Consider the following 25,250-nt stretch of genomic DNA (forward strand, 5'->3'; position numbering starts at 1 on the left):
GAAGCAGAAAGAAAGGCCTCTGAGAAAACTAACCGGGGCTATTTTGGATGAGACAATAAACGATTTGAACTTTTATCAGCTGGCTGCGTTTGAGGTGATTATTACACTGAACTGAAACTAAGGCTGCCCAAGAAACCTGCTCCCAGAGAACGATCATATTTTAGAAAAAAAAAAAAGAACATCACACAAACCAATAGAAACATTCCTGTTCAGAGGAAAACTCCCGTCCCTGGGCTCCCCTCTTTTATATCCATTGTATGCCCCCTTCAAACTATAAGCTCCCTGACATCAAGAACCGTCTCACTTTTATATTAGCATTGGGTATACGTAGTTTTTTGCAGGTTGTCTCTCTCAATAGCATATGAAGCTCCTTAAGAGGGAAGACTTTTTTACCTTCCTTTTTTATCTCTAGCGGTTAGCCTGGCATACAGCAGGCGCTTAATAAATGATTCTTGATTTGATTTTTAATCCCAAGCCTTAGCACATGTCTGCTGATTGACTGCTTTGATTGCTTAACAACCAGAGAACTCCAAAAGCAGGATGGAGATACTGGGGTCTTGAAGGGGAAGCTACATCACTGACGGAGGTGCTTAATCAGTCAGCTACACAAGCGGATCCTTAATCTGTGCCTCAATTTTCTCCTCTTTACAATGAGTGCTTTGGGTTCAAAGACCTCTATGAGGTTCAAATCTATGAGACTCCCAATGCTCCTCTAATCCTTTATTCTTTAAGCGCCTGAGAATGAAAGAGTAAACTACCATTCCCAGAAGGCTTAGCGTTCTCCTAGGACAATCCTTGGAAGCAGAGGAGGAGCCCAAGGAGTTCATGATTGGCCAATTCCATCCCCGAGATCGATAGGGGAGGATGGGTCACTCGGCTGCTGGGATGCGGTTTTAAGGAAAAGCCAGTTGTGGATAATGAAAAATAAAATTTCTGATGTTAAGCACAGAGGGAACGGAATCTTAGCTCTTAGGACTGGACGAGGCCTTAGCGGCCATCTAGTTCAAGACTGAGCGGATACCCCCGCGCGCGTTGGTGCGGCCCGCGGCCTCTGAGTTTCCTAGACCTGCGGCGATGACTGGAGCCTCCCGCGGCGCTGGCGGGCAGAGCGTGGTGGCAGTCGGGAAAGGTACGGGGAACGGTTAGCCAACGGGCCACATCGGTCCGCTTTGGGCGCCGACGCCGCCGCCGCCATGCAGAAAACCGACGTGGGCAACAAGGAGTCCGGGAAGATCTGGCTCCGGAAGCCCTGCCCGGCGACGCGGGACGGGTAAAGGCGGGGGTTCTGGGGGAAGGGAGGAGGAGGAGGAGGCGAGGCCGGGCCGGGCCGGGCCGGGATGGTTCTCTCGGGATCCGAGCCGCTGCGCGAGCAGCGGCCTGCTGGAGCCCTCGCGAGAGCCCAGCTTTAGGAAATCCTGGGACCTGGGTTCGAATCCCGCCGGGACCTCGGGCGAGTGAAATAGGGGATTTAGAGGGGTATCATTACTCACGTGTGAAAATTCGGAGGTTTGGACGTGAGGGTAGGTGAGCGTCAGTTTCCCCTTCTGTCAAAAAGACAGGGAGCTTAGATGAGATGGCCTCTGCGTTCTCATTTTGACATCAGGTTTTTTTTTTTAAATGAGGACCTCAGTTTACCCCTTTGTAAAAAGTAAAACAGAATGGGTTCGGGTTAAATGGCCTCTGCATTCTACTCGGCGTCCGTGCCCTGGTTTGTAAAAATGAGGGCGTCTTTTCCCTCCCGTGTAAGAAACAAGGAGGGGTGGAGGTTATGGCGTTTGGACTTCAGTTTCACCCTTTGTAAAAAACAAAAACAGCATTTGGCATCGGTTTTTTCCCCCTTTGTTGGATTGGATGGCTTCTGTGTTCTCTCTAGTATCCATTTCCTTCTTTGTAGGATTAAATGGCACCTGCAGTTCCTTCCAGCTCTAAATTTAGGACCCTAGTATTTATTTATTGGGGAAATTAATGTGTCAAAATCAGGAATTGTACCCAGGTCCTTCAAATTCAAGTCTTACTGGCATTACTGTTATCTTTTTCTTTTTTCTTTTTTTTTCTTTTTCTTTTCCTTTTTTCTTTTTTTTTTTTCTTTTTCTTTTTTCTTTAAGGAAATATTTTTTCCAGTACCCGTTTAGTTTTCCTAGATGCATGGATTATCGTTTCTTCGTGGTGATGTATATAGGCCATGCATACACACTCTTGAATGTCAATTAGAAAAAATTTATTAAACACATATTCATTGTGATGGGAAGAAGATCGTTTTCCTCACATAATCAGGATTCCTTCTCCCCTCCGTAGTGTAGTCCCACATTCTCCTCTGTCATGTCTGACTGAGTAGTGATATGAGGGAAGGAAGGAACTATGAGCTAGTGATGTAGAGAGGAGACAGACTAAAGTAGTGGGACTTGCAAATAGTCTTGGGAAGGTAAGGGCGACATTTGTCCATTTTTGTACCCTTGTGTCCCCAATACTTAAGCACAGTGCCTGGCTTTATGCTCTGCAGATACTCAGTGTGTTTGTTGAGTAAATGGACAATTGTTTTTTTTAGTTGTATCCAATTCTTCCTGACCTCATTTGAGGTTTTCTTGGCAAAGATACTGGAATGGTTTACCATTTCCTTCTCCAGCTCATTTTACAGATAAGGAAACTGAGGCAAACAGTGTTAAGTGACTTACCTTGTTAACATAGCTAGTAAATTAAGCCATAATTGAATTCAGGAAGATGGATCTTCCTCACCCCAGACCTGGTCCTCTATTTACTACACCATCCACCTGATCCAAACAGACAATTAGCCTTGGATTAGAAGTGGAAAAATAGGGAGAGGGGTAGGTTAAGAAGAAATGAGAGTAAGTGGAGTGAAGATTAGGAGGTGATTGTGGAGAAAATTTTTCCAAGAACAAGGAGATTTGATCCAAGGCCCAAAGGTGTATTATTAACAGCAAACCTTTGATATGGGAAAATAGTGTGTTCTCTCTCATGGTAATTGTTACTGTGATCTAAGAACAAGCATTTTTAGTTCTTACAAATTTTTTATTTTAATTAAAAGCATTTAATAAAATAAAATTTATTTTAACAATTATTTTCTGTCCTTTCCACCTTCCCTCTCAGTTAAAAAAAAAAGGAGAAACATAAAACTCTTGTAGAAAATTATGCATAGTCAAAAAAAGTTCCCACGTTGACCATACTTAAGAAATTTGTGTCTTATCTTGTTAAAAATTTTTCAATTATATATAAAATTTGTTTAAACATTTTCTTTTTAAAATTTTGGGTTCCAAATTCTCCCCACTCCTTGAGAAGAAAGCAGTTTGATATTGATCATAACATGTAAAGTCATGCAAAACATTTCCATATTACTCATGTTACAAAAGAAAACATAAATAAAAATAAAAGAGAAAAATGGCATGCTTCGATTTGCATTCAGAGTTCATTAGTTTTCTCTCTCTGGTGGTGAATGGTATTTTTCTTTATAAGTCCTATGGAATTGTGTTGAATCATTGTATTGATTACAATAGCTACGTCTTTCACAGTTAATCATTCTTATAATATTGCTTTCACTGTATACAATGTGCTCATGATTCTGCTCACTTCATTTTGCATTAGTTTATATGTCTTCCTAGATTTTTTTTGAAGTCATCCTGTTCTTTTCTTGTATCACAATAGTATTCTATCAAAATCACATACAACTTGTTCAGTCATACCCACTTGATGAGCATCCCTTCAATTTCCAGTTCTTTGCCACCACAAAAAGAGCTGAAATATTATTTGAGTTCTAAGTTCTCTCCATTATCCCCAATCCCAATTAACAAATCATATATGAAGTTATGCAATGCAAGACATTTCCATAAGTCATGTTGTGAAAAAAACCATAGAACTCTCACCCTAATGAAAAAATAACCTTCAAGAAAAATAGTTAAAAAGAGAAAGAGAAGGAGAATGTTTAAATCTGTATTCAGATAACAATTAGTTCCTTCTCTGGGTATGGATAGGATTTTTCATCTTAAGTCCTTCCGAGTAATCATGGGTACTGCTGAGAATAGTAAAGTCATTCACAGCTGATCATCTCAGAATATTGCTATTGTATACAGTACATTTCATTTTGATTGAGTTCATGTAAGTGTCCCAATTTTTCACATCCCTTCCAGCAATTGTATTTTTCCTTTTCTGTTATGTTAGCCATCTATGTATGCATTGAAGTCTTTAGAGTTATTTAAATTTGCATTTCTCCAATTATTAGTGATTTGGAGCATCTCTTTATGTGACTATTGGAAGTATTGATTGCTCCATCTGAAAATATCATGTTTGTATTCTTTGAACCATTTATCAGTTGGGAAATGGTTGTTATTTTTATAAGTTTGTCTTAGTTCCCTATGTTTTTGAGAAATAAAACCTTTATCAGAGAAATTTGCTCAGAAGCATTTAACATGACCTTGGCTTCTAGGTCTGGATCTACTAAAAACTACTTGTATTTAGAGAAGCCACTGAACTTCTCTAGACCTCAGATATTTTATACGTAAACTAAGAAGTTTTAACTAGGGAATCTCTTAAGATTCCTTCTATCCATGATAGTCTGTGAGCTCTTTGTTTATTACCTTGGGGTACAAGATCCCAGTGTGTCTATCATTGAATTGTTGAGAAGAGTTTTATCAGTAGAATAAGGGATGAAGTTCAGGAAATTTGTTACCAAGTTGAAAACAGATATACTAAAGAAACCATTCTGTCCAGTAGGCCATCTAAAATAATTTTGAACCAGCAGTGGGTTCTGAATCATTTGTCAGAGGTTTCCAAGTACTCTCATTGATAGCGCTTAAAAATAAAGAAAATCAATAATAAAGCAAAACTCTACAATATATGCATATGGTATAATACAGGTTTTTTCTATAAATAAAAAATAAACTTATTTGAGAAGAGAAGAATTTATGGGCTTATTCCTTTCCTAAAAAGTAGTTTGTGATTAGAATTTATCTGAGGATCAAAATATGCTGTTGATAAAATTTTACAAATAGTAGCTTTATTTTGTAGAATAATATCTAATTTGATTTGTATAAAAATATTGATAATATATGCATAAAGTATGAGAATAAATGGCATAAATTGAGGCTTTTCTTTTTTGGAAGAGCTGCTGACATTCAAAATAATAATTCTCTTGGTTCAAAGCAGTGAACTATTGGTTATTGTGTTTTCATTATGTATTTTGTGGGTAAAAGAACATATCACCTTGATTTATAGCAGGAGTTATGAACTTTCTCATTTGTCCTGAACTTCTTTTGCAATGTGGGTACACCTATGAACCACTTCTCAGAATAAGTTTTTAAATGCATAAAACAGATTGCACAGATTAAAAAAAAAAAACCATTTATGTGGAGTTAGCATTATCAAAAGACTTTTCTAAAAGTTCATGAACCTAGATTCAGGATATTGATTTAGTGAGTCTAATTCTGATCCATTTACTTCATAATGTTGATTCTGATGTTATGTCATAGAGCTGTGACCTCTCAGAAATGCACAATTCCTTACTTTTAAGCTAACTACTCAATTGAAAAAGACCCACTGCTTAGCCTTTTAAATAATTTACTCTCTCATTCAGAATATGAAATTGTGCCTTGCTCTGAAAGAATTCATATATCTCATTCTTTCTAAGATCAAAATTTTCCATATTCTTCAAGGCTATTTAGCCATGCAATCCAAAGTCATATTGGTAACTGTGAAATGTCCCAGTCATTTATTCCTCCAACAGACATTTAAGGACTTTGAGAATTATACTAGTACTTGAGAGAAATTTTGGAGAAAACAAATTCCATGCCTTTATTGTGCTTATAGTCTAATAGAAAGATGATGTTCAAAGGTAGATAATTATAAGACATATTTAATAGCTGCACTAAAAGTTAAGTGAAATCTGAGTAAAAGATCATTACTAATGGAGGATCAAGAAAAACATCATAAAAGGAGTGACATTTAAGCTGTGCCCTAAAAGCTAGATTGGAATTCAATAGGCAAAGAATGGTAGAAAGATAGTTCAGCCATAGAAAACCACATATGAGCCAACACACAGAGTAGAGTAGTTTGTCTAGGCTCTATGAGATAGGATTAGAAAGATAAGGTGGCAGTTAGATTGTGGAAGCCTTTGAATTACTAGGCAAAGAAGTTTGAACGTAGTCATTATGTAGTAGTCAATCCTAAAGATTTTTGAACTGAGCGACATGATTAGATCTATGCATAAGGAAAATTGTTCTGACAGTATTATGGGTAAGTTGCAGAAAGGGGAAAATGAAAGTAATGTTCCAATATTATAATAAGCTAGGTAAGTGGTATTGAGGGATTTTACAAAGATGTAAATTTGGATGAAGAAAGCTGATTAATTTTTAAAAGGCATAAATGAACAAATTACAAATAGTATATTTGGATTTTTAAAAGTCAACTTTGTAGGTAGAAGATTTAGCAATCCTTGTCTAGACAATGTTGGATCTGAAAAAGACCTGAGGGTTTTAGTGGACCACAAACTCAATAGACATTAACAATATGGACAAGATAGCCAAGAAAGCATAGTATCCAGAACTGAGGAATGTCTTGTCTCCTGCCCCAGTTAACAGTACCATTTCAGGGTATCATATTTTAGTAAAGACATTAACAAATTGGAGGTCTTTTAGAAAAGAGTAACTAGGATAGTAAAGGACCTCAGTTGAGGGCATTAGATGTTGTTTAGCTTCAAGAAGAGAAGGCAGAGTAGGGATATGACATCATGTCCAAAATAGAACACATTATCTTCTCTCTCAAGCCCACCCCTTTTTCCAAATTTCTGTGTTATTGGTTAGGGTAATCTGATATATATTAAACATGTTAAAACATGTTAAATACAATATATGTAAACATATTTATACAGTTATCTTGCTGCATAAGAAAAATCAGATCAAAAAAGAAAGAATGAGTGTAATGGGCTGACGTTTGAGTTGATGCACTGAGGTCCCAAGTACGTGAAGCTAAATAGTAATTGGGCTATACTCCATTAATATACATGATTGGATAAAGAATGGTCCCTGCCCATTCTCCATGCAAGTCCTGATGTGTTGTATAGGAAATGACGATTTTGGTGGGTGGAGGCAGAGAGAGACAGGAAGAGAAGCTGGGAGAGATTGGGCCTGGGTTCCATACTCCTAACTGCTGGTCCTGTGGCTGCTGGTCTAGCTAGCTTCTTGACTCAGCGGCACACATTGCTATCGCTGATTCCCTTCCACCTCTGATCTTTCTTCACTGAGAATAAAGACTGATGATTTTCCCCTAACCTGAATTCCTGACTCCTACTGATTTAAAAATACCGGTCTTCACAAATGAGTAAGAAAACAAAATGCCAGCAAACAATAACAAAAAGTGAGAATGCTATGTGGTGATTCACATTCAGTCCTCACAGTTCTCTCTCTGGGTTTAGACAGTTCTCATCATCACAAGATTATTGGAATTGATCTGAATCATCTCATTGTTGAGAAGAGCCACATCCATCAAGATTGATCATCGTATAATCTTGTTACTGTGTACAATGTTCTCCTGGTTCGGCTCATTTCACTTAGCATCAGTTCATGTAGGTCTCTCCAGGCCTCTCCGAAACTATCCTGCTGATCACCTCTTATAGAATAATAATATTCTTTTATTTATTTATTTTAATAGCCTTTTATTTACAGGTTATATGCGTGGGTAACTTTACAGCATTAACAATTGCCAAACCTCTGAACAATAATATTCTATATCATTCATATGCCATAACTTATTCAGCCATTCTCCAACTGATGGACATCCACTCAGTCTCAAGTTTCCGACTGCCACAAACATCCTTGCACATATGGATCTCCTTCCCTCCCCTAAGATCTCCTTGGGACACAGGCCTAATGGAAACACTGATGGATCAAAGGGTATGCACAATTTGATAACTTTTTGAGCACAGCTCCAAATTGCTCTCCAGAATGGCCGGATCCATCCACAACTCCACCAACAAGGCACTAATGTTCCAACTCTCCCACATCCTCTTCAATATTTGTCACCATCTTTTCCTGTCATCTTAGCCAATCTGAGAGGTGTGAAGTAGTATCTCAGAGTTATCTTAATTTGAATTCTAGAATTGTTTTTTGATAAATGATTGTTGACTGATTCAACATTACTTTATATCCACAATGGCCTTCAAGATTGTTCTTTGGATTTAGCAGATCTCTTGGTTCTTTTCAACAATGAGATGTTTCAAGGCAATTCCAATAGATTTGGGATGCAAAGTGCCGTTTGCATTCAAAGAGAGAAATATGAAGACTGAAGGGGGATCTAAGCATAGTACTTTCACTTTTTAAAAATTTTTTGCTTGCTTTTTTTTTCTTGTGTTTTTTTTCCCTTTTGATCTCATTTTTCCTGTGCAGCATGAGGAATATAGAAATATGTTTAGAAGAATTTGTTTAGGGCACATGTTTAGCCTATTTTAGATTGCTTGCTGTCTTGGGGGAGAGAAGAAGGAAGGAGAAATATTTGGAATGTAAGGTTTTGTAGAGGGAAATGTTGAAAACCATCTTTGCATGTATTGGGGAAAATAAAATATTGAGAAAAAATAGAATTTGGAAACTCACCTCCTGTGTGTACTTAAAACATGATTTTCCTATTAAAAATAAAAACAAAAAAATGAAATCATGAACCTCAGTTATGTATAGTTTGGTGTTTTGTTTTAAAAGTATATAATAATTTCAATATGGTAATTTCACTACCGCCCTGGTTTTGTCTTTTTCTGAACCTCTGTTGTGTGTATTTTATCAGTATTTCATTAATGCTCTTTTTTTTTGTATCACTTACTACTCTTCTTACCCTAACCCCTCCCCCAAACTTGTATCAAGTATCATTAAGTAAAACAGATTGTGCATTGGCCATGTCAGAAAATGTTTATCTCCTTCTTTAACTCATATATCACCTTTCTTTAAAGAGGTAAAAAGTATAATTCATCATCTTTCCAACTTGTTTTACTTTGCTGTGTTATTATTGTATGTGTTTCTCCTGGTTCTGCTTAGTTCTTTCTGTCAGTTTATATTAGTCTTGCCATATTTTCCTGAATCCATCCCTTTGCTATTTTTTATGGTGGGATAATATTGCGTTACATTTATTTACTGTCAGTTGCTTAGTCATTCCTTGATATACAAATATAACCCCTTTCTTTGCTATGACAGAAAGAACTGCTATGAATTTTTTTTTTTTCAAATTAATCCATTCTTTGATCTCATTGGAGTTAGACCAATGCCAAACCAAAGACAGTTTAGTGATTTTTGGAATACACTTCCAAATTCTTTTCCAGAATTGTTGAACCACCACAAAGCTCTCCCAAGACTTCATCACAAATCTGCCTGTCCTTCTACAACCCTTCCAGCAACTGTCATTTTCCTTTTTTAAATTATGTTTGTCTTTGCTAACTTAATTTACATAATCATGGAACCATAAAGCTGTTTTAATTTGCACTTTTGTTAGTTTTTTAGAGCACGTTTTCATATGATTGTTAATAGTGTGTAGTTATTTTGAGAACTGTCTTTATCCTTTGATCATTTATCTTTTGGGGAATGGATATCTATTTCTCAGATTATTCCTGGGCCTGAAATGTCTTTCCTCCTCTCTTCTTCTTAGAACCTTTATCTTTCTCAGTGCCTTTTCTTACTCCAAGGACCTGAGTTCAAAACTAGTTGCAACATTAACCAATCTAATTACCTTAGGCAAGTCATATAACCCCTCTGAGCCCAAGTTTTCTTGCTTGTAAAATGAAGATGTTGGCCTAGATGTTATTTTAAAGAACCTTCCAGCTCTTAAATCTGTGATCTGGTTTAGGATCTGCTTTTTACCTTAAATTTACTTGCCTGTATATATATTTTATTCTTGGCCCTCACCTTCATCCTTTGTTTTTGTTTTCAACAAGTTGTTGGATTCAATGACATGCTATATCCTGGAAGCAAGGACAGAGAAAGATGGATTTTGAGCATTTTCCATTGATAAGAATTGTCAATTTATGTATGGCAGAAGGGCAGAGAGGCAAGACTGTCTACCTCGGCAGTGCTGCACACCAAGGGTTGCAGGATACATTTGTTCAAAATGCAGCCTCTTGGGTCTGACTGCTACTGTTTCTCTAGCATTTTTCAGTCTTCTGTATTTCTTGAAGTTCTGTTACTGTAGCATCTACCATGTCCCCTCTGAGTATATCTCTTCACAAATCCATTGATGTCTCAATTCCATCTCATTGGTTTGGGGAAGTGCTCTACCTGATGTACTATAGACTTTCTTCTGGTTCTTTTAATATTTTGTGAATACCAATGTAACCCATCAACTCTGGCTCTTAATCAATGAATAATACTCTCTCTTGAGTTCTCTGCCACATTTTCCATCATAATTAGTACTGTGCTGCTACCTCCTTACACTTATAGTGAACTTTCCTCTTCCCCTTTGGGGGGATTTTTTTTCATGGCATTCCATGATCCAAAACTATCTAATAGTATCACTGAGAGAATATTGGAGGGTTTATTTCTTTTTTTTTTTTTTCCTTTTAATGGTTTTTAATAGCATTTAGCATGTGTAGGTTCTTTAAAAGTATTCTAGTGTTTTCTAACCATGATCCAGGCTGATCATAGCCAGCTAAGTGTTACAGTAGGTAGAGTACTGGTAGCCTGGAATCAGAAAGACCTGACTCCAAATCCAGTCTCAGACACTTATTAATTGTGATTGTCATGTTACCACTATTTGCCTCAATTTCCTCATTCTGTAAAATGGGGGTCGTAATAGCACTTCCTCCCTAGGTTTTTGTGAGGATGAAATGAGATAATAGTGGCACATAGTAGGTTCTTATCAGTTCTGAGTTTGCTTGTTATTCATCTGAAGCAACATTGCATGTTTCCTGAGCACCTACTACTTATAAATGATAAGCTGGTATGGGAACTTTTTCTGTTGCCATCTATTTAGTATCCTACTATCATCAGCCCCAACACAGCACTATGGCCCAAGCACCTCACTACCTAATCGTTGGAAAAGCACATTTTCCTCTGGTGATATGATTAGGCATTTGGGTGTTGTCACCTTCCTCCTCACTACCCCCCAGAATGTAAAAACTCACATTTTTTTTCAATATAGAATATTAAAAAGCAGAGTAGACATGGTCTAAGAGATAAAAAGATAGATTTCCTGTTCATACAATTCAGGCTTTATTGCTGACATTAGGCAGCCAACAATTGCTCTGAGTTTTCCCCAATTCCTTTGAAATTAACTGTCTCATGTAGTAGGTCGTAGTAATAGTAAATAGCAGTAGTTATACAAAAAGTGTATATTCTTAATTTAGCTATCTGAATTTCTGAGCTGCTTATTTGCCATCACAGTCCTTTGATTTAAAGTTGTTTTTCTTCTCTTGGGAATCGGGATGATCCTAAAAAAACTAATGTTGTCCCCTAACTGTATTTAATGTGCATTATTAGTAAGAATAAAGAAAATGTTTCTAGTTAGATGATTTAGAAAGTCACACAAATTCACTTAAATTAAGATTTTAAAAAAGAACTGGAGATGATGGTTGTCAGAATAGAATTAATGAAAGAATAGATCCAAGAGCTGGTCTTCTAGTCAAGAAGGTATGGATTCCAGTCCTGCCTCAGGCACATTGGCTCTGTGGCCCTGGGCCTTTAGTGCCCCATGCAACTGTTTCTATAGTACTTGACTCACTCTAAGTCTGAAAGTGCAAAAATATCCCCATTTTTCTGATAAGGAAACTGAAGGTTAGAGAAGTTAAATGACCTTGTCTTTGGTCATGCCCAGTAAGGCAGGACTCTTGTTCAGGCTTTCTGTTTCTAAGTCCAGATTGCTTTCCTCTGTGGCTTGGTACATCTCTAAGTGGGAAGAATACTGGATGTGGGTGGAGTCAGGAGAAACTTGGGCTTGAATCTGTTCCCTGTATTTAATATGTGTGCCCCAGGACTAACCTTGTTGATTCTTCATTTCTTTATGATTGATACCAACCTCAGAGATGGTTGTGCAGGTTTAGTGAGATAATGAATACTTTAAAAGTAGAGAACTGTTCGCTGTATTCATCATAATTAGGTTTACCCCTGTGATTTCATAGGATCATAGGTTTAGAATTAAAAAGGATCATAGAGGCCATCTAGTCTAATTTCTTTTAAGGAAACAGGGTCAGAAAGAAGTGACCTGATCAAAGTCACACAAACAGAATTTGAAACCACTGTGGACCATGCTAAGCCAGCAATTATATTATTCACTCATGTAGGTTTTTGTACATTCTTTAGCAGCCGGTTTTGTTGGTACTTTTAGTCAACAGGTAGTATTTGTTATTCTTGTAATCCTAGAAAGTAATGATCTATTTGGAATTTGAAGGGTATAACAATCTTTGACCTGTTATTGTTTACATCTATATATTTACAACCCATTTATAATGAGAATGAAAAATTAAAATCAGCTTGACTTTTAAAAAAACATTAAAAATAATATAACTGAGTTTAAGTGAAATATTATGAGTATTAGTATTATCCTATGAATATTAGTTTTATATTTGATAGGGTAGATTTAAAAGAAATCTTTCATAGCTACTGTGTCTTGAAAAATTCAGAAACATTCAAAAGCTCAATGGAGTGTCATCTGCCAATTGATAAAATAATTTTATCTCATTGATAATTTTCACTCATTAATAATTTCTAATTAATAGAATCTATTCTTTTTGTGTTAATTCTTTTTATCAGATATCATTACAATATCTCTGTCACATTAATTACATTAACAATGACTAACTGAATGCATGATGGCATAGGTAGAGAGCAAGTTTGGAGCCAGGAAGATCTGGGTTCAAGTATGACTATGCATTGGTTATGTGCCTTTTTCAGAGCCTCAGGCTGTTATTTTAAGTTTCAGAAGAGGTACTGAGCTCCACTGATAATAGGAGTTTCCCCCGTTGGGTGTTTTCCAAATCAATAAAATCACAGGTCCAGGCCAATGTCCCAATTCCTTCAAGAAAACAATCCCTGAATTCTCTCAGAAGTTATTTTAAAGTTGTTTATTGAATTGTAGAGGAGCATTTAATTTATTTTGAAAACACCATTTCTTCATCACTAAAAAAGTACACCAAAGTCATGTTTTTTGATGTACCTCAAAGCCCGACATACACTTTGATGAATTTTGTTTTTCTTTCAAAACAGACTCATAGTGAACATTGTTCACACTGCTGCAGAGTATCAACCGAAGTCCCTCAGGTTTTTGAATGTGGCTTTTGATTCTACAGGAGATGCCTTCATTGCTGGAGATCACCAAGGAAATATATATGTTTTTGACCTAAATGGAAACAGGTAATAAGATTCTCCAGTTGGCAGCATCAAATTCAAAGAGACTAGGCATGGCAACATATACCTGTGACTCTTGCTAAGGGGTGGGTTGCTGAGCTCAGGATTTCTGAGCCACCTGATTTAAGGCTATCTAAAGAGAATTTACTGTCCAAGCCAGAAACAGAGCAGGCAGAGGCTTCCTTGAGATCAGTAGTGGGATCAGGCCTATGAGTAGTCACTATACTTCCAGTTTGGGTGAGATAAGAAACCTAAGCTAAAAAAAATTCTAACAAGTGAGCAGCTTCATGCTCTGGAGGAGAATTGTCAAATGTACAGCTTTTGGAGAAACCAGAATGTAATTGAGAAATATTTAGCAAAGTAAATTAATATGTTGTAGAATATAAATAAGTTAATGTGTGGTTTTCTATTGTCAGTATGTGGTCTACAAGAGATCCTTATATACAGTTTGGTGGCCCTGTTTCTATTTGAGTTTGATATTTTGGAGGATTCAAATATGAGTAGGACATGACACCTGCATGTGCTAAAGAAGTTAATAATTGTTTTGAAAGGATTTCTATCCACGACTTTTTTTTTTCCTTTTTTAAATTTGTGAACTCCATCTCTTCTTTACTAATACTGCACTTACTGGCTGGTAATTAAAATTAGTTTTTAAAAAGTTATTAAGGGCTATATTCCCTTGAATCACCAGGGCACTCTTTTATGCATTACTATGGGACGTCAGAGAATACATATAACTGCTTTATCTGGTACTTTATCTTCTGAAAATCTCTTGATCAGTCCTTTAACCCTTTCTAATGTCATGAGAGTTGATATGCAGAATGATGACTCTGAGGTTCTAGAGCTTGGCACCTCCTGGTTGAAAGATTAAATGGTACAAGCACTCTGTAGTTTATGTACATTAAGTAGATTTTGTTGCATTCTAACTAGGAAGTTAAGATAAATGTAGGTTGTGAAGTTGATTATCTTAATACAAACCGAGTCTCTTATACTAATTGATTAATTCTTTTAAAAATAGGTTTACCCTTGTACAACGAACAAATCAAGCTTCTACAGCTCTAGCCTTTAATCTTCACAGGAAGTCTGAATTTCTTGTGGCTTTGGCAGATTATTCCATTAAGTGTTTTGATACAGGTAAAAATCTTTCCTGCTCATTTTTTTGTAATGTAGAAAGAGTTAATTAATAATTCAAAAGCAACACATGCAAATACTCGGACAACTAGATGGATAGAGTACAGGCCCTGGAGTCAGGAGGACCCAAATTCAAATCTGGCCTCAGACACTTAATACTCCCTAGCTGTGTGACCCTGGCCAGGTCACTTAACTCTGATTGCTTCTCCAAAAAAACCCCAAAAAAACTAATGATTTAGAATTATTTTTATATCACTCTGATGTTATTTTTCTTATTAGAAACCTTATCAGAATCCTCATCGTTATTCAGATTTTCCCTGATGCTTGACCATATATATTTGAGCATTTGAGCATAATAAAGCCTATCTATTAAAAAAAAAAAGTGCAAATATTCTCCTTTGTTCTACTCTATAAATTCCATACTATAGATTCTATTACTTCTAGGAGTTTCTAGAGTTTCTCCAGGGGCCTGCACCCCTTTTAGCCTTTTATCAGTAGTAGAAATTGCATGTTTTAAGGTGATAAAGTCTATAAGTCCAGATTTATACAAAAGATAAACTAAGTCATAATAATTCTATTTGCAGAAGATTCAACTTTATATCTTTAATGTGTGTGTGTGTGTGTGTGTGTATATATATATACATATATATGTATATATATATATTTTATTGATTAAACTCTCCTAATAAATTTAAATGGACTTTACTAAAATTTCTTAAAACCCTAAATCATTTCAGCAATTGATCTTTTGTAAAAATGAGGGATACTAACAAAAGGAATAGTATGCCATAGACAAAGGCTTCCCTGTGTTTTCTATGAGACATCTAATTTTTATTTTCTTTAACTGACAAGATTCCTGAGAGAATTCCAGGAATAGTGCCAACAGAAACAAATGTCCACCAAATATCACTTGGCCTATTAACCTAAGGGACCAAGAGGAAAGAGCTGGGTCAGCTGCCTTTGGAATGGTCTCTACTTCATTATCCCCACCAAAAGATCACATATGGAAAAGAGGCATAGTGGCTGCTGCAGGTCCATGGGTAATCAGTGGTCATAAAGGTGAATTGGAAGCTTCTCACTGGGAAGCTTCAGATTATATGATCAACAACATGAGAGGTTTTTCCCTTTTGATTTTTGTTGATATTTTTTTCTTGTTACATCTGGCAAACATATCTCAGCACTTACTGGCACAGTGGATAGAGCTGGTAGGTAACATTGAGGTGGACAGGGTGCTAGACCTGAAGTCAGAAAGGTCTGATTTTAAATCCAGCCCCTAACACTTCTTAGCTATATGATTTAGACAAATCTGTTTGCCTCAGTTTCTTCAACTGTAAAATGGGGATAATACATCTCCCTCCCAGGGTGATTGTGAGGATCAAATGAAATAATTATTTGAAAGCATCTTGTAGAGTGACTGTTATGTAATAGTTGATATATAAATACTTATTCCTTTACTTCACTGCTTCTCCCCCAATTACTCGAAAATAATAAAGCAAGAAAAAAGGGGGGGAGGGGAAGTAGCAGTTCGACAAAACCAACCAAGTATATCACCCGTGAATGATGGCCAATATAGTACTCTGCACCCATATCTGCCGCCTCCTTCAGAGAAGAGAGGCAGACACATTTTTTCCACTCTTCTCTGATGCTGAGTTTGCTCATCATAACTCTTAAGCACTTAGTGTCATTTTGTTGTTCCGTTTCTGTGATGGCAGCCATTATGCACATCTTTTCTTTGGTTCTTATTTCACTCCAGCCTTAGGTGGAGTAGGGATTGTCTTTGTGTTCCAAGCACTGAAGACAGTACCTGACACATGGTAGGCACTCAGTAAATGCTATTAACATTTAGTAATTCATAATATATAAAATGATATGTTATTACTGTTCATTCCAGGTTTATATAATAAGGTCCTTCTCCACTTGTGATATCTATCTTGCTGCAGAAATTGAGCAAGTCATACCAAACTTTGTATTTACTGTTGTTCCAATATCATTCAACTCTGCCATTTAACATCATGACAGATCCAATGATGTTTCTTTAGCACACTCCACAATCAATAAGTATAAGACTATAACTAAATAGATTAATTATGCAATCCTGTAAGAGTAATTATACATTCCTTTATGAGATCAGAGTTGTGAGATCACTGTATGTTTCATGATTTTTATAATGACAAAGAGATAGTCTCAGAACTGTTAAGTTAGATGCTGACCTTTAAAAAAAAGTTTTGTTTGCAACCTATATGCAGCAATTTGTCATTTCCCCTCTTCATCATTGCTATGACATACATTGTTGTTATTTTGGAGTCACATCTGACTCTTCATGACCCCATTTGGGGGTTTTCTTGACAAAGATACTGGTGTGATTTGCCATTTCCTTCTTTAGCTTATTTTTACCAAAACAAAAAAACAAACAAAAAAAAAAAAAAACTGAGGCAACAGTTAAGTGACTGGTCCAGGGTCACACAGCTAGTATATTTCCAAGGCTGAAGAAGGTGAATCTTTCTGTCTTCCTTATTCTTTGTCAACTGTGTCACCTAGCTGCCCCATGATATATGCTGATTTTCAAATATAAAAATCTTATGTTGGTGACTGCATGGATATTTATTTGTTAAAGAATTTTACTTCTTATGGTAGATCTTTGGAGAAAACTGAATGGAGACAGAAAGGAGTACACTTTCTTCTGAGCAGTTCATGGAAACTATATAAAAATTGACCATATATTAAGACATAAAGACCTCAAAATTAAAGGCAGAAATAGGAAATACATTCTTTTCAGATCACGATGCAATAAAAACTACATTCAACAAAAAGCTAGGGGTAAATAGATCAAAAAGTAATTGAAAACTAAATAATCTCATTCTAAAGGATGAATGGGTGAAACAGCAAATCATTGACACAATAATTTCACTTAAGATAATGACAACGATGAGACATCATACCAAAATTTGTGGGATGCAGCCAAAGCGGTAATAAGCGGAAATTTTATATCTCTAGGGGCTTACTTGAATAAAATAGAGAAAGAGAAGATAAATGAATTGGGCTTGCAACTTAAAAAGCTAGAAAAAGACTAAATTAAAAACCCCCAATCAAATACTAAATTTGAAATTCTAAAATTAAAAAGAGAAATTAATAAAATTGAAAGTAAAAAACTATTGAATTAATAAAACTAAGAGTTAGTTTTATGAAAAAACCAACAAAATAAATAAACGTTTAGTAAATTTGATTAGATAAAGGAAAGAGGAAAATCAAATTGTTAGTCTTAAAAATGAAAAGGGAGAACTTTCCACCAATGAAGAGGAAATTAGAGCAATAATTAGGAGTAACTTTGCCCAACTTTATGCCAATAAATTTGATAGCTTAAGTGAAATGGATGAATACCTTCAAAAATATAGGCTTCCCATATTAACAGAAGAGGAATTAAATTGCTTAAATAGTCCTATTTTAGAAAAAGAAATGGAACAAACTATTAATCAACTCCCTAAGAAAAAATCCCCAGGATCAGATAGATTTACAGGTGAATTCTACCAAACATTTTTATTTATTTATTTTATTTATTATAGCTTTTTATTTATAAGATATATGCATGAGTAATTTTTCAGCATTGACAATTGCAAAACCTTTTGTTCCAACTTTTCCCCTCCTTCCCCCTACGCCTTCCCCCAGATGGCAGGTTGATCAATACATGTTAAATATGCATAAGTTAAGCATAAGTTAAATACAATATATGTATACATGTCCAAACAGTAATTTTGCTTCTACTAAACATTTAAAGAACAATTAACTCCAATGTTATATAAATATTTGAAAAAATAGTGAATGAAGGACTCCTACTAAATTCCTTTTATGATGCAGACATGATACTGATACCTAAACCAGGTAGATTGAAAACAGAGAAAAAAAATTATAGATCAATCTCCCTAATGAATATTGATGCAAAAATCTTAAATAAAATATTAACAAAAAGACTACAGAAAATCATCCCCAGGATAATACACCACAACCAAGTAGGATTTATACTAGGAATGCAGGGTTGGTTCAATATTATGCATACTATTAGCATAATTGTATCAATAACCAAATTAACAAAAAACATGATCATCTCAATAGATGCAGAAAAAGCATTTGATAAAATCCAACATCCATTCCTATTAAAAATGCTTGAGAATATAGGAATAAATGAACTTTTCCTTAAAGTAGTCAGTTGCATCTATTTAAAACCATCAGTAAGCATCATATGTAATGGGGATAAACTTAAAACATTCCCAATAAGATCAGGAATGAAACAAGGTTGCCCACTATCACCATTACTATTCAGTATTGTATTAGAAATACTAGCTTTGGCAAAACACTTTCCACACAAATAAAATCATATCTAAACTATATAAAACCAAACTATATTAAACTCAGATTAAAGTATATTAAAGTCAGATCTAAAAAATATTAAGTGCTCTTGGATAGGTTGTGCAAATATAATAAAGATGACAGTAGTACCTAAACTAATCTATTAAGTAGTGCTATGCCAATCAGACTCCTGGAAAACTATTTTAGTGACCTAAAAAAAATAACAAAATTTCATCTAGAAAAAGAATTTTACCTCTCTAAGCTAAATGTCTGTGAATTAGACATTGATTTAGTGACCCCAGAATGTTGTTTTGGTCATTAGGAACATACACCCAAGCTTACTTTTTACTGGTGGTCATATACATGTGAAAAAGACTTATGTGCATGTTGGCATGGATTGGAGTTGGCTCAGAAGTGAGGTGGTGACCTGATTCTGGGAAAGAGAAGATGAAAGGTCGCCTGTCAGACTTTGGTGAGTTAAATGGTCTTGGGAAATAAAGACTTCATTTAGTACAGTCACACATTGATACATATTGCAAAGTGATCAGTGTAAACAAATAAATTATTTTTATCCAATATACAGTATAACGTTTATTATTTTACTTTTGAGAGTGTGGATAGGTTATTTTTCCTTGAAAATAATTTATTTTTCAGGAAGGAGGAAACAGCATGGTACCATGAAAAAGCAATGAATTTAAACACAGAGGACTTGAGTTCAAATTCTCTTGTCACTCTGTCATTCACTCCCTATGTGATAGGACAGTTCACTTTACTTGTGGCCTTGGTTTTCTCAATTACAAAATCAAAGTTTGGAATATAAGGATCTTTATGGCCTCTTCTAGTTATGAATCTTATGATCCTTTAACTGAGATACATAGGTTTTGACATTTTATTTAAATTTATTTAATAAAGATCTACCCACATGAATAATAATAATATTTATGAAATACTCTAAGCTTTGCAGAGTACTTTATTTCATTTGATCCTTTCTATAATCCTAGGAAATTGGTCTTGAGGTTAATAGCCTCAATTTAAATTTGAGGAAACTGAGGCAAACAGGGTTAAGTGAGTATCATCATATAGCTAGGGTGTATCTGAGTTTGGCTTTGAACTGAGGTCTTCCTGACTACAGGCTCCATGCTCTATCCACTGAGCTACTTAGCCGCTTTTAAGACTTTATGGGTCATTATTTAAAGACTTATTAGACACAATTTGCTTTCAAGATGTCACTAACTCACATGAATCTGATTTCTAAATTGATGGATCCTATCTGATAAAACTCAACCCTTTCAAAAGTTGTTGGAAAAATAAACACGGGTCACTGCCAATTCAAACAGTTATTGGCAGTAACATGTTTGAGTCAAACATTTGAGATAAAAATAATCTTTTTCTCTTCAGATGCAAAGAGCAAGTTTTTCTGTTTTTCTTTTAACTTTTTAAAAAAAATTTCCATATGCATAGCTACTGCTGGTATTAAGCCTTTTAGTTATAAACAAAGCCAGATATTTGAGGAATGTTGGTGATTTGAATATACCTTGTAACAGTGTTCATAACAATAGATTTGAGAGACTGACCTGGAGACATTTACTTAAACTTTGTACTTCAGTTATGAAAGAAGAAAAGAAGCAAGTTATACAACATACCTATTTATGCAGAACTTAGAAATGACATGAAATATTTTCTCAGACTCAAAAACTTCTTCCCATAGTTGTAGTTTTTACCATTTTAAAAACATAATTCTGCTTTAGATAATCTCAGATTGCCTTTGTAAGTAACAAAAGCAGTTTTCCTATTTCTCCTCTGGGAAGGAGTCGTTTAAGAATGTTTATATAATTCTGCGCCTGCTGTAAAGGTATTTCTTTGTTATAAAGTCTAGCTTGATACGTTGAATATTCAGTAGATTTCAAATAGAGCTCTTTCTGTATTCGCCTTGTAAGATTTAAAGTTTGTATTACAGTCACTAAAGAACTGGTTAGCTGGATGAGTGGACATGAATCTTCAATTTTTTCGATCTCTGTCCATGCATCGGGGAGGTATGCCATCACCACATCTTCTGATACGGCCCAGCTCTGGGACCTGGATACTTTTCAGAGAAAAAGAAAGCTGAATATTAGCCAGTCTGTGGGCATACAAAAGGTCAGTAAAGAAAGAGAATTCATTGTAAGAAATAATTCACTTCAATCCTAAATTCTGATGAAGGCATTTGTGTCATTGTATTTTTCAAGGATTTTCTGATCAATGTTAGTCTGCCATTGTTTATAAAAATGACTCTTAGCATGTATCATCCCATTGAATTGAATCATCTGTGATGTTCCAACTTTAACCAAGTAAAATAACCAGTGGAGTTGCAGGTGCCATCCCTGGCCACAGATTTACATTTAGTGTGCATTTTCTTATTCTAACCTTGAGACTATGGTGATGCGGTTAGTGGCAGTGCATAGAATTGAGGTGTGAGAATCCCCTTCCTGTCAACACCGGTTAAAGGAAGTTTTAATGTTGGCCTTGCAGAAGTCAGCTTTGGTAGAAAGACAGACTTGTGAGTGACAAGGTCTTAACAGAGAAATAAAGGTCTTAGCAGGGAAATCCTGGCAGAGAAATAAAAAGGGCTTATTGCTGAGAAGAGAGTGTTTTCACAGAGGGCAGGAATCCTGGCAGGCAGCTATGCCTGCATATGCCTCTGCATATTATGAGTTTAAAATTGCCTTTTTTATAAGAATTCATTTGAATGAGATTGAATGAGAGGAGAGTTGTCACTGCCCCCAGGCCTAGATTTCCAGTTGAATGAGACCACTTCAAGTTCAAGCTAAGTAGGAGTGGTCCTGGACTAATTTTCAATTCAATAGAGGGTACAGCTACTCAAAAGAGGATGTAGCTAGTCTCACTGAGATAACAAAATGAAGCTACTTTATCTTGATTCCCTGAGGCAGGCATCTCCCAGAAGAGAGTTTCTCAGGCTTTCTCAAGAGTTCACCCCATGGCTTCGCCCCATCAGAGTCAGAAAGGACAGTTTCAGGGTTCCCCCCATGAATAGTATTCTTCAGAGAGTAGCTTGTGTATTATTTTTATATCTACCTAGCAAAGTCAAAATTCATATTATCACTTCATGTCTACATATGTTAAGTTGTATACGTGATATTTTCAATTTTTATATTGTGACTATTTCATGTTAATAAAAATTCATTTCAACAGACATCCGAGGGTCCTTTAGTTTAAATAATTAAAGAGAGATAACAATTATACCAAGCTAATTCATTAGAGATTTGAACCAAATACCTACTAGTCTTTTCCATCTCTAATTGCCTTAGCTTTAAAATTGAATTTTAATTCCTGGAGAAGAGACCAGTTTCTGTCTCCACTGGGACTCAGTTCTGCCACAGATCCCACATTACAAAACAAAGTCACAGAAACCAGCTGTTCTCTCTACCACGGGATTGTACCTAGATTCCATGGGACGGTACCAGATTTTAAAATGTGTTACCAGTGCTGGAGAGCTACCAGTTCTAACCTTTGTGGACATTTAAATGATAAAAAGATTATCTGACTTAGAGAATTCCATACACTAAAGCCCGGTGGCATATGAATGAGAATTAGAGATATTCCAAGTAACTTAAGTAAATTGGAATCAAGATATAATGTTTTAGAGTTGTGAAGGAGCAGAGTTTTATAATAAATGAATGAATAAATCTAGTATTCAGAAGAGGAAATTACAGTAACCGTATCTTAAAATAAAAGTTTAGTTCTTTTAGAATTTTAGGATACTATCCCAGTGAATATTTTGGCTCCTAATTGATGATTTTGAACATTACATTTGTAATTTCGGTTGGTAGGGAATTTATTCTACTAGAGCCCCTCATGATGACATTATTTTTGGGGACTTTTGTCCTGGATCCCTTATATAAGATGATCTTTTAATGAATTAATCTCTCCAGGATTCAGTTTGTTATCTAGAAAATTTATGGGTCATATTAGATAAATTTTACAGCCTTACTAGCTCTGATATTTTTTATTGAAAACATTTACAGCCTTACTAGCTCTGATATTTTTTATTGAAAACATTTTTATTAATTTTGGTATTATTTTTAATTAATTAAATTAGTTTAAAAATTAAATTTTATTAATTATAATGTCACCTTTATTTCCAAATGTATTTTTTCCTTCATCTTCTCTCCAGAACCATCCCTTGTGGCTTTATGATCCTTTAAAGAAAGAGTAGGGAAAACTAGCAATTCAGCAAAACTAACCAACATGTCATCTGAATCTGACAGTATCAGTGTTTTCTACATCCATGGTTTGCCAACTCTTCAGAGAAGGATAGGGGGTGCTTTTTGTTCTTTTAGGGTTATTACAGTTACTCATTTTTGCATTGTTGTAGTCTTTATATATTGTTTTTCTAATTCTGTTGACTTTACTTAGCATCAGTTCATTCAGTTTTCTCCTTTTCTAAGTTTCTTTGCATGGGTTACAAAACGGAATCCCATTTCATTTTAAATCTTTACAATCAATCAATTAATAATTTTATTAAATTCCTATTATATGCCAAGCACTGACCAAGGACATTCTCTGTTCACCAGGAGCTTAAATCTGATGGAGAGACAACATGTAAACAAATATATACAAACAAGCTATGTACAGGATAAGTAGGAAGTAACAAAGAGAGGCAGGTATTGGAATTAAGAAGTGGGAAAAACTTTCAGTAAATGATAAAATTTTTGTTAGTATTTAAGGGAAGATCAGTAGTCAGTGAAGGGAGAACATTCCATGAATGGGGCAGAGTGGGATATAATACCTGGAGCCAAAAGAAGGAGTGTCTTATTTGTTGAATAGCCAGGAGGCCACATACCACTGGATTGAAGAGTATGGAGGATGGATTGGGGTAAGGGAAAACTAGACAGACAAGATCACTAGCAGTTATTGCCATAGTCTTGGTAGGAGATGAGTTCCTGACCAGAGTTGGGATGGTATCAGAGGAGGGAAGAAAGATATTGAAAGGGAGAATAAAGGTGGTTGTCTATAGCTTGTGTATGGAGAGAGATAGGAGTTAGAATGAGTCCTCCCCTAGAGAATAAAAGGGATTATTTTGAGGTCTGATCTTTTATCATTAATTCTCATATGTACTGAATAGGTTTACTTTGTGCAACTTAATGCTTTTCTGAAAAATTGAGTTAAATCATATTTCCTTTGAATTACAATATGATTTCCAAAATAGCCTCACTAGCACAAATCCTTTTCCTGAGTCGTCAAGGGTCATTGTGCCCAACAACAGCAGGGCTAGCAACTTAATATCTGAAAAGGATAAGATCTCATTTTAACTCGGTATCTTTTGCTGAAGTAAAGTTCTGGCAATTTCCATGAGATATTGAGAAGAAACAGTGAGCTATTGGACAGAGATCAATATATAGAACAAGAGTTAGAGGAGGCCTGAGATCAAATCCTGCCTGTTCACCTATTAGTATAAACATGGGGAAGTCACTTAACCTCTCTCAATCTTGCTTTCTTCCTCCTTAAAAATGAGAACACTACCTCTGGTACTTGCCTTTCAGACATTTGGTAAAGATTGAATGAGATAATATACGTTAAGCACTTAGGGATCCATCAAGTACCAGATAAATGTTGGTAGAATTGTTATTGTTAACTCCTACTAGTCTCTTCAGGGAGCAATCTTGGGTGTTGCTATCTCTACTCCTTTAATGACTGGAATCCCTGAGAAATCACTCTTGTATTCTGAAAAGTCACTGTGATGCATGCAAAAGAATATATTTCACCACAGGGATTCTGAAAGAAGTGCCATTGAGCAGGACTCTGCCCTTAGCAGGTGTTCAGTAAACTATTGTTGAACATTTTCCCTTAACTTTTAGTAACTGGAACCCCAGAGTCCTGAAGTAACTAAGGCAAGGCCAGTTTCCCCAAAAGACCAGTATGCTCTTCCCACAGAGCATTTTCCATTGCTATTTATAAAGAAGTTATCACTTGGAAGATAACATGGTTGAAGATTCCTTAAGCTTTGAAAACAAGAGATAATGGTGTTTCCATTGACAATGATCTCTATTAAAATCTTACCCCTACTAATGAACAGTCACCTAATCCCTAATATACCAAAGCTAATCCTATAGAATAGTTTCTCCTCATTTATTTATAAACTTTTGCTTTCATCAGAAGAAATAACATGTATTACTTTTCTGGAAAAATAAATTCCTTTTTAACAAGGATTTTCTCAGATTTCTTTCTTATGACATGAGCCCCAGGATGATTTTTTTTAAAACATCAGATGGATCTTGTTATAGATCTTCATATTAAAAGTATTTCTTTCACAACAGAGCAGTTCATATAGAGTCTTACCAGAGCCCATCTTTGGGAAGAAGGGATCTAAGAGAAAAGACAAAAGATAGGGAGAGATCCCTGTTCCATCCCTATCCTATCCTAATTCAGTTACATCAGTCTACAACTGAGTTAGTATCCTTACAC

The 25,250-nt window shown here is 35.6% G+C and overlaps 1 protein-coding gene across 4 annotated transcripts in view; it reads left to right on the top strand.

Moving 5' to 3' along the window:
• The first annotated feature begins 861 nt into the window (after positions 1–861).
• TBC1D31 (TBC1 domain family member 31) overlaps positions 862–25,250 on the top strand; it is a 70,454-nt gene continuing 46,065 nt past the window's right edge. The window contains exons 1-4 of one of the 4 annotated variants that reach the window (XM_012541802.3): positions 862–1,270; positions 13,176–13,322; positions 14,335–14,450; positions 20,746–20,924. In XM_012541802.3, coding sequence (XP_012397256.1) covers positions 1,194–1,270; positions 13,176–13,322; positions 14,335–14,450; positions 20,746–20,924 — 519 coding nt within the window. In that variant the 5' untranslated portion in view covers positions 862–1,193. Of the gene's footprint in view, positions 1,271–13,175; positions 13,323–14,334; positions 14,451–19,110; positions 19,261–20,745; positions 20,925–25,250 lie in introns of those variants that run through there. The other 3 variants (XM_031947155.1, XM_012541799.3, XM_012541801.3) reach the window with 3 other exon arrangements.

The sequence above is a fragment of the Sarcophilus harrisii genome, chromosome 1 (assembly GCF_902635505.1).
Source record: "Sarcophilus harrisii chromosome 1, mSarHar1.11, whole genome shotgun sequence".
NCBI classification, from domain to species: domain Eukaryota; kingdom Metazoa; phylum Chordata; class Mammalia; order Dasyuromorphia; family Dasyuridae; genus Sarcophilus; species Sarcophilus harrisii.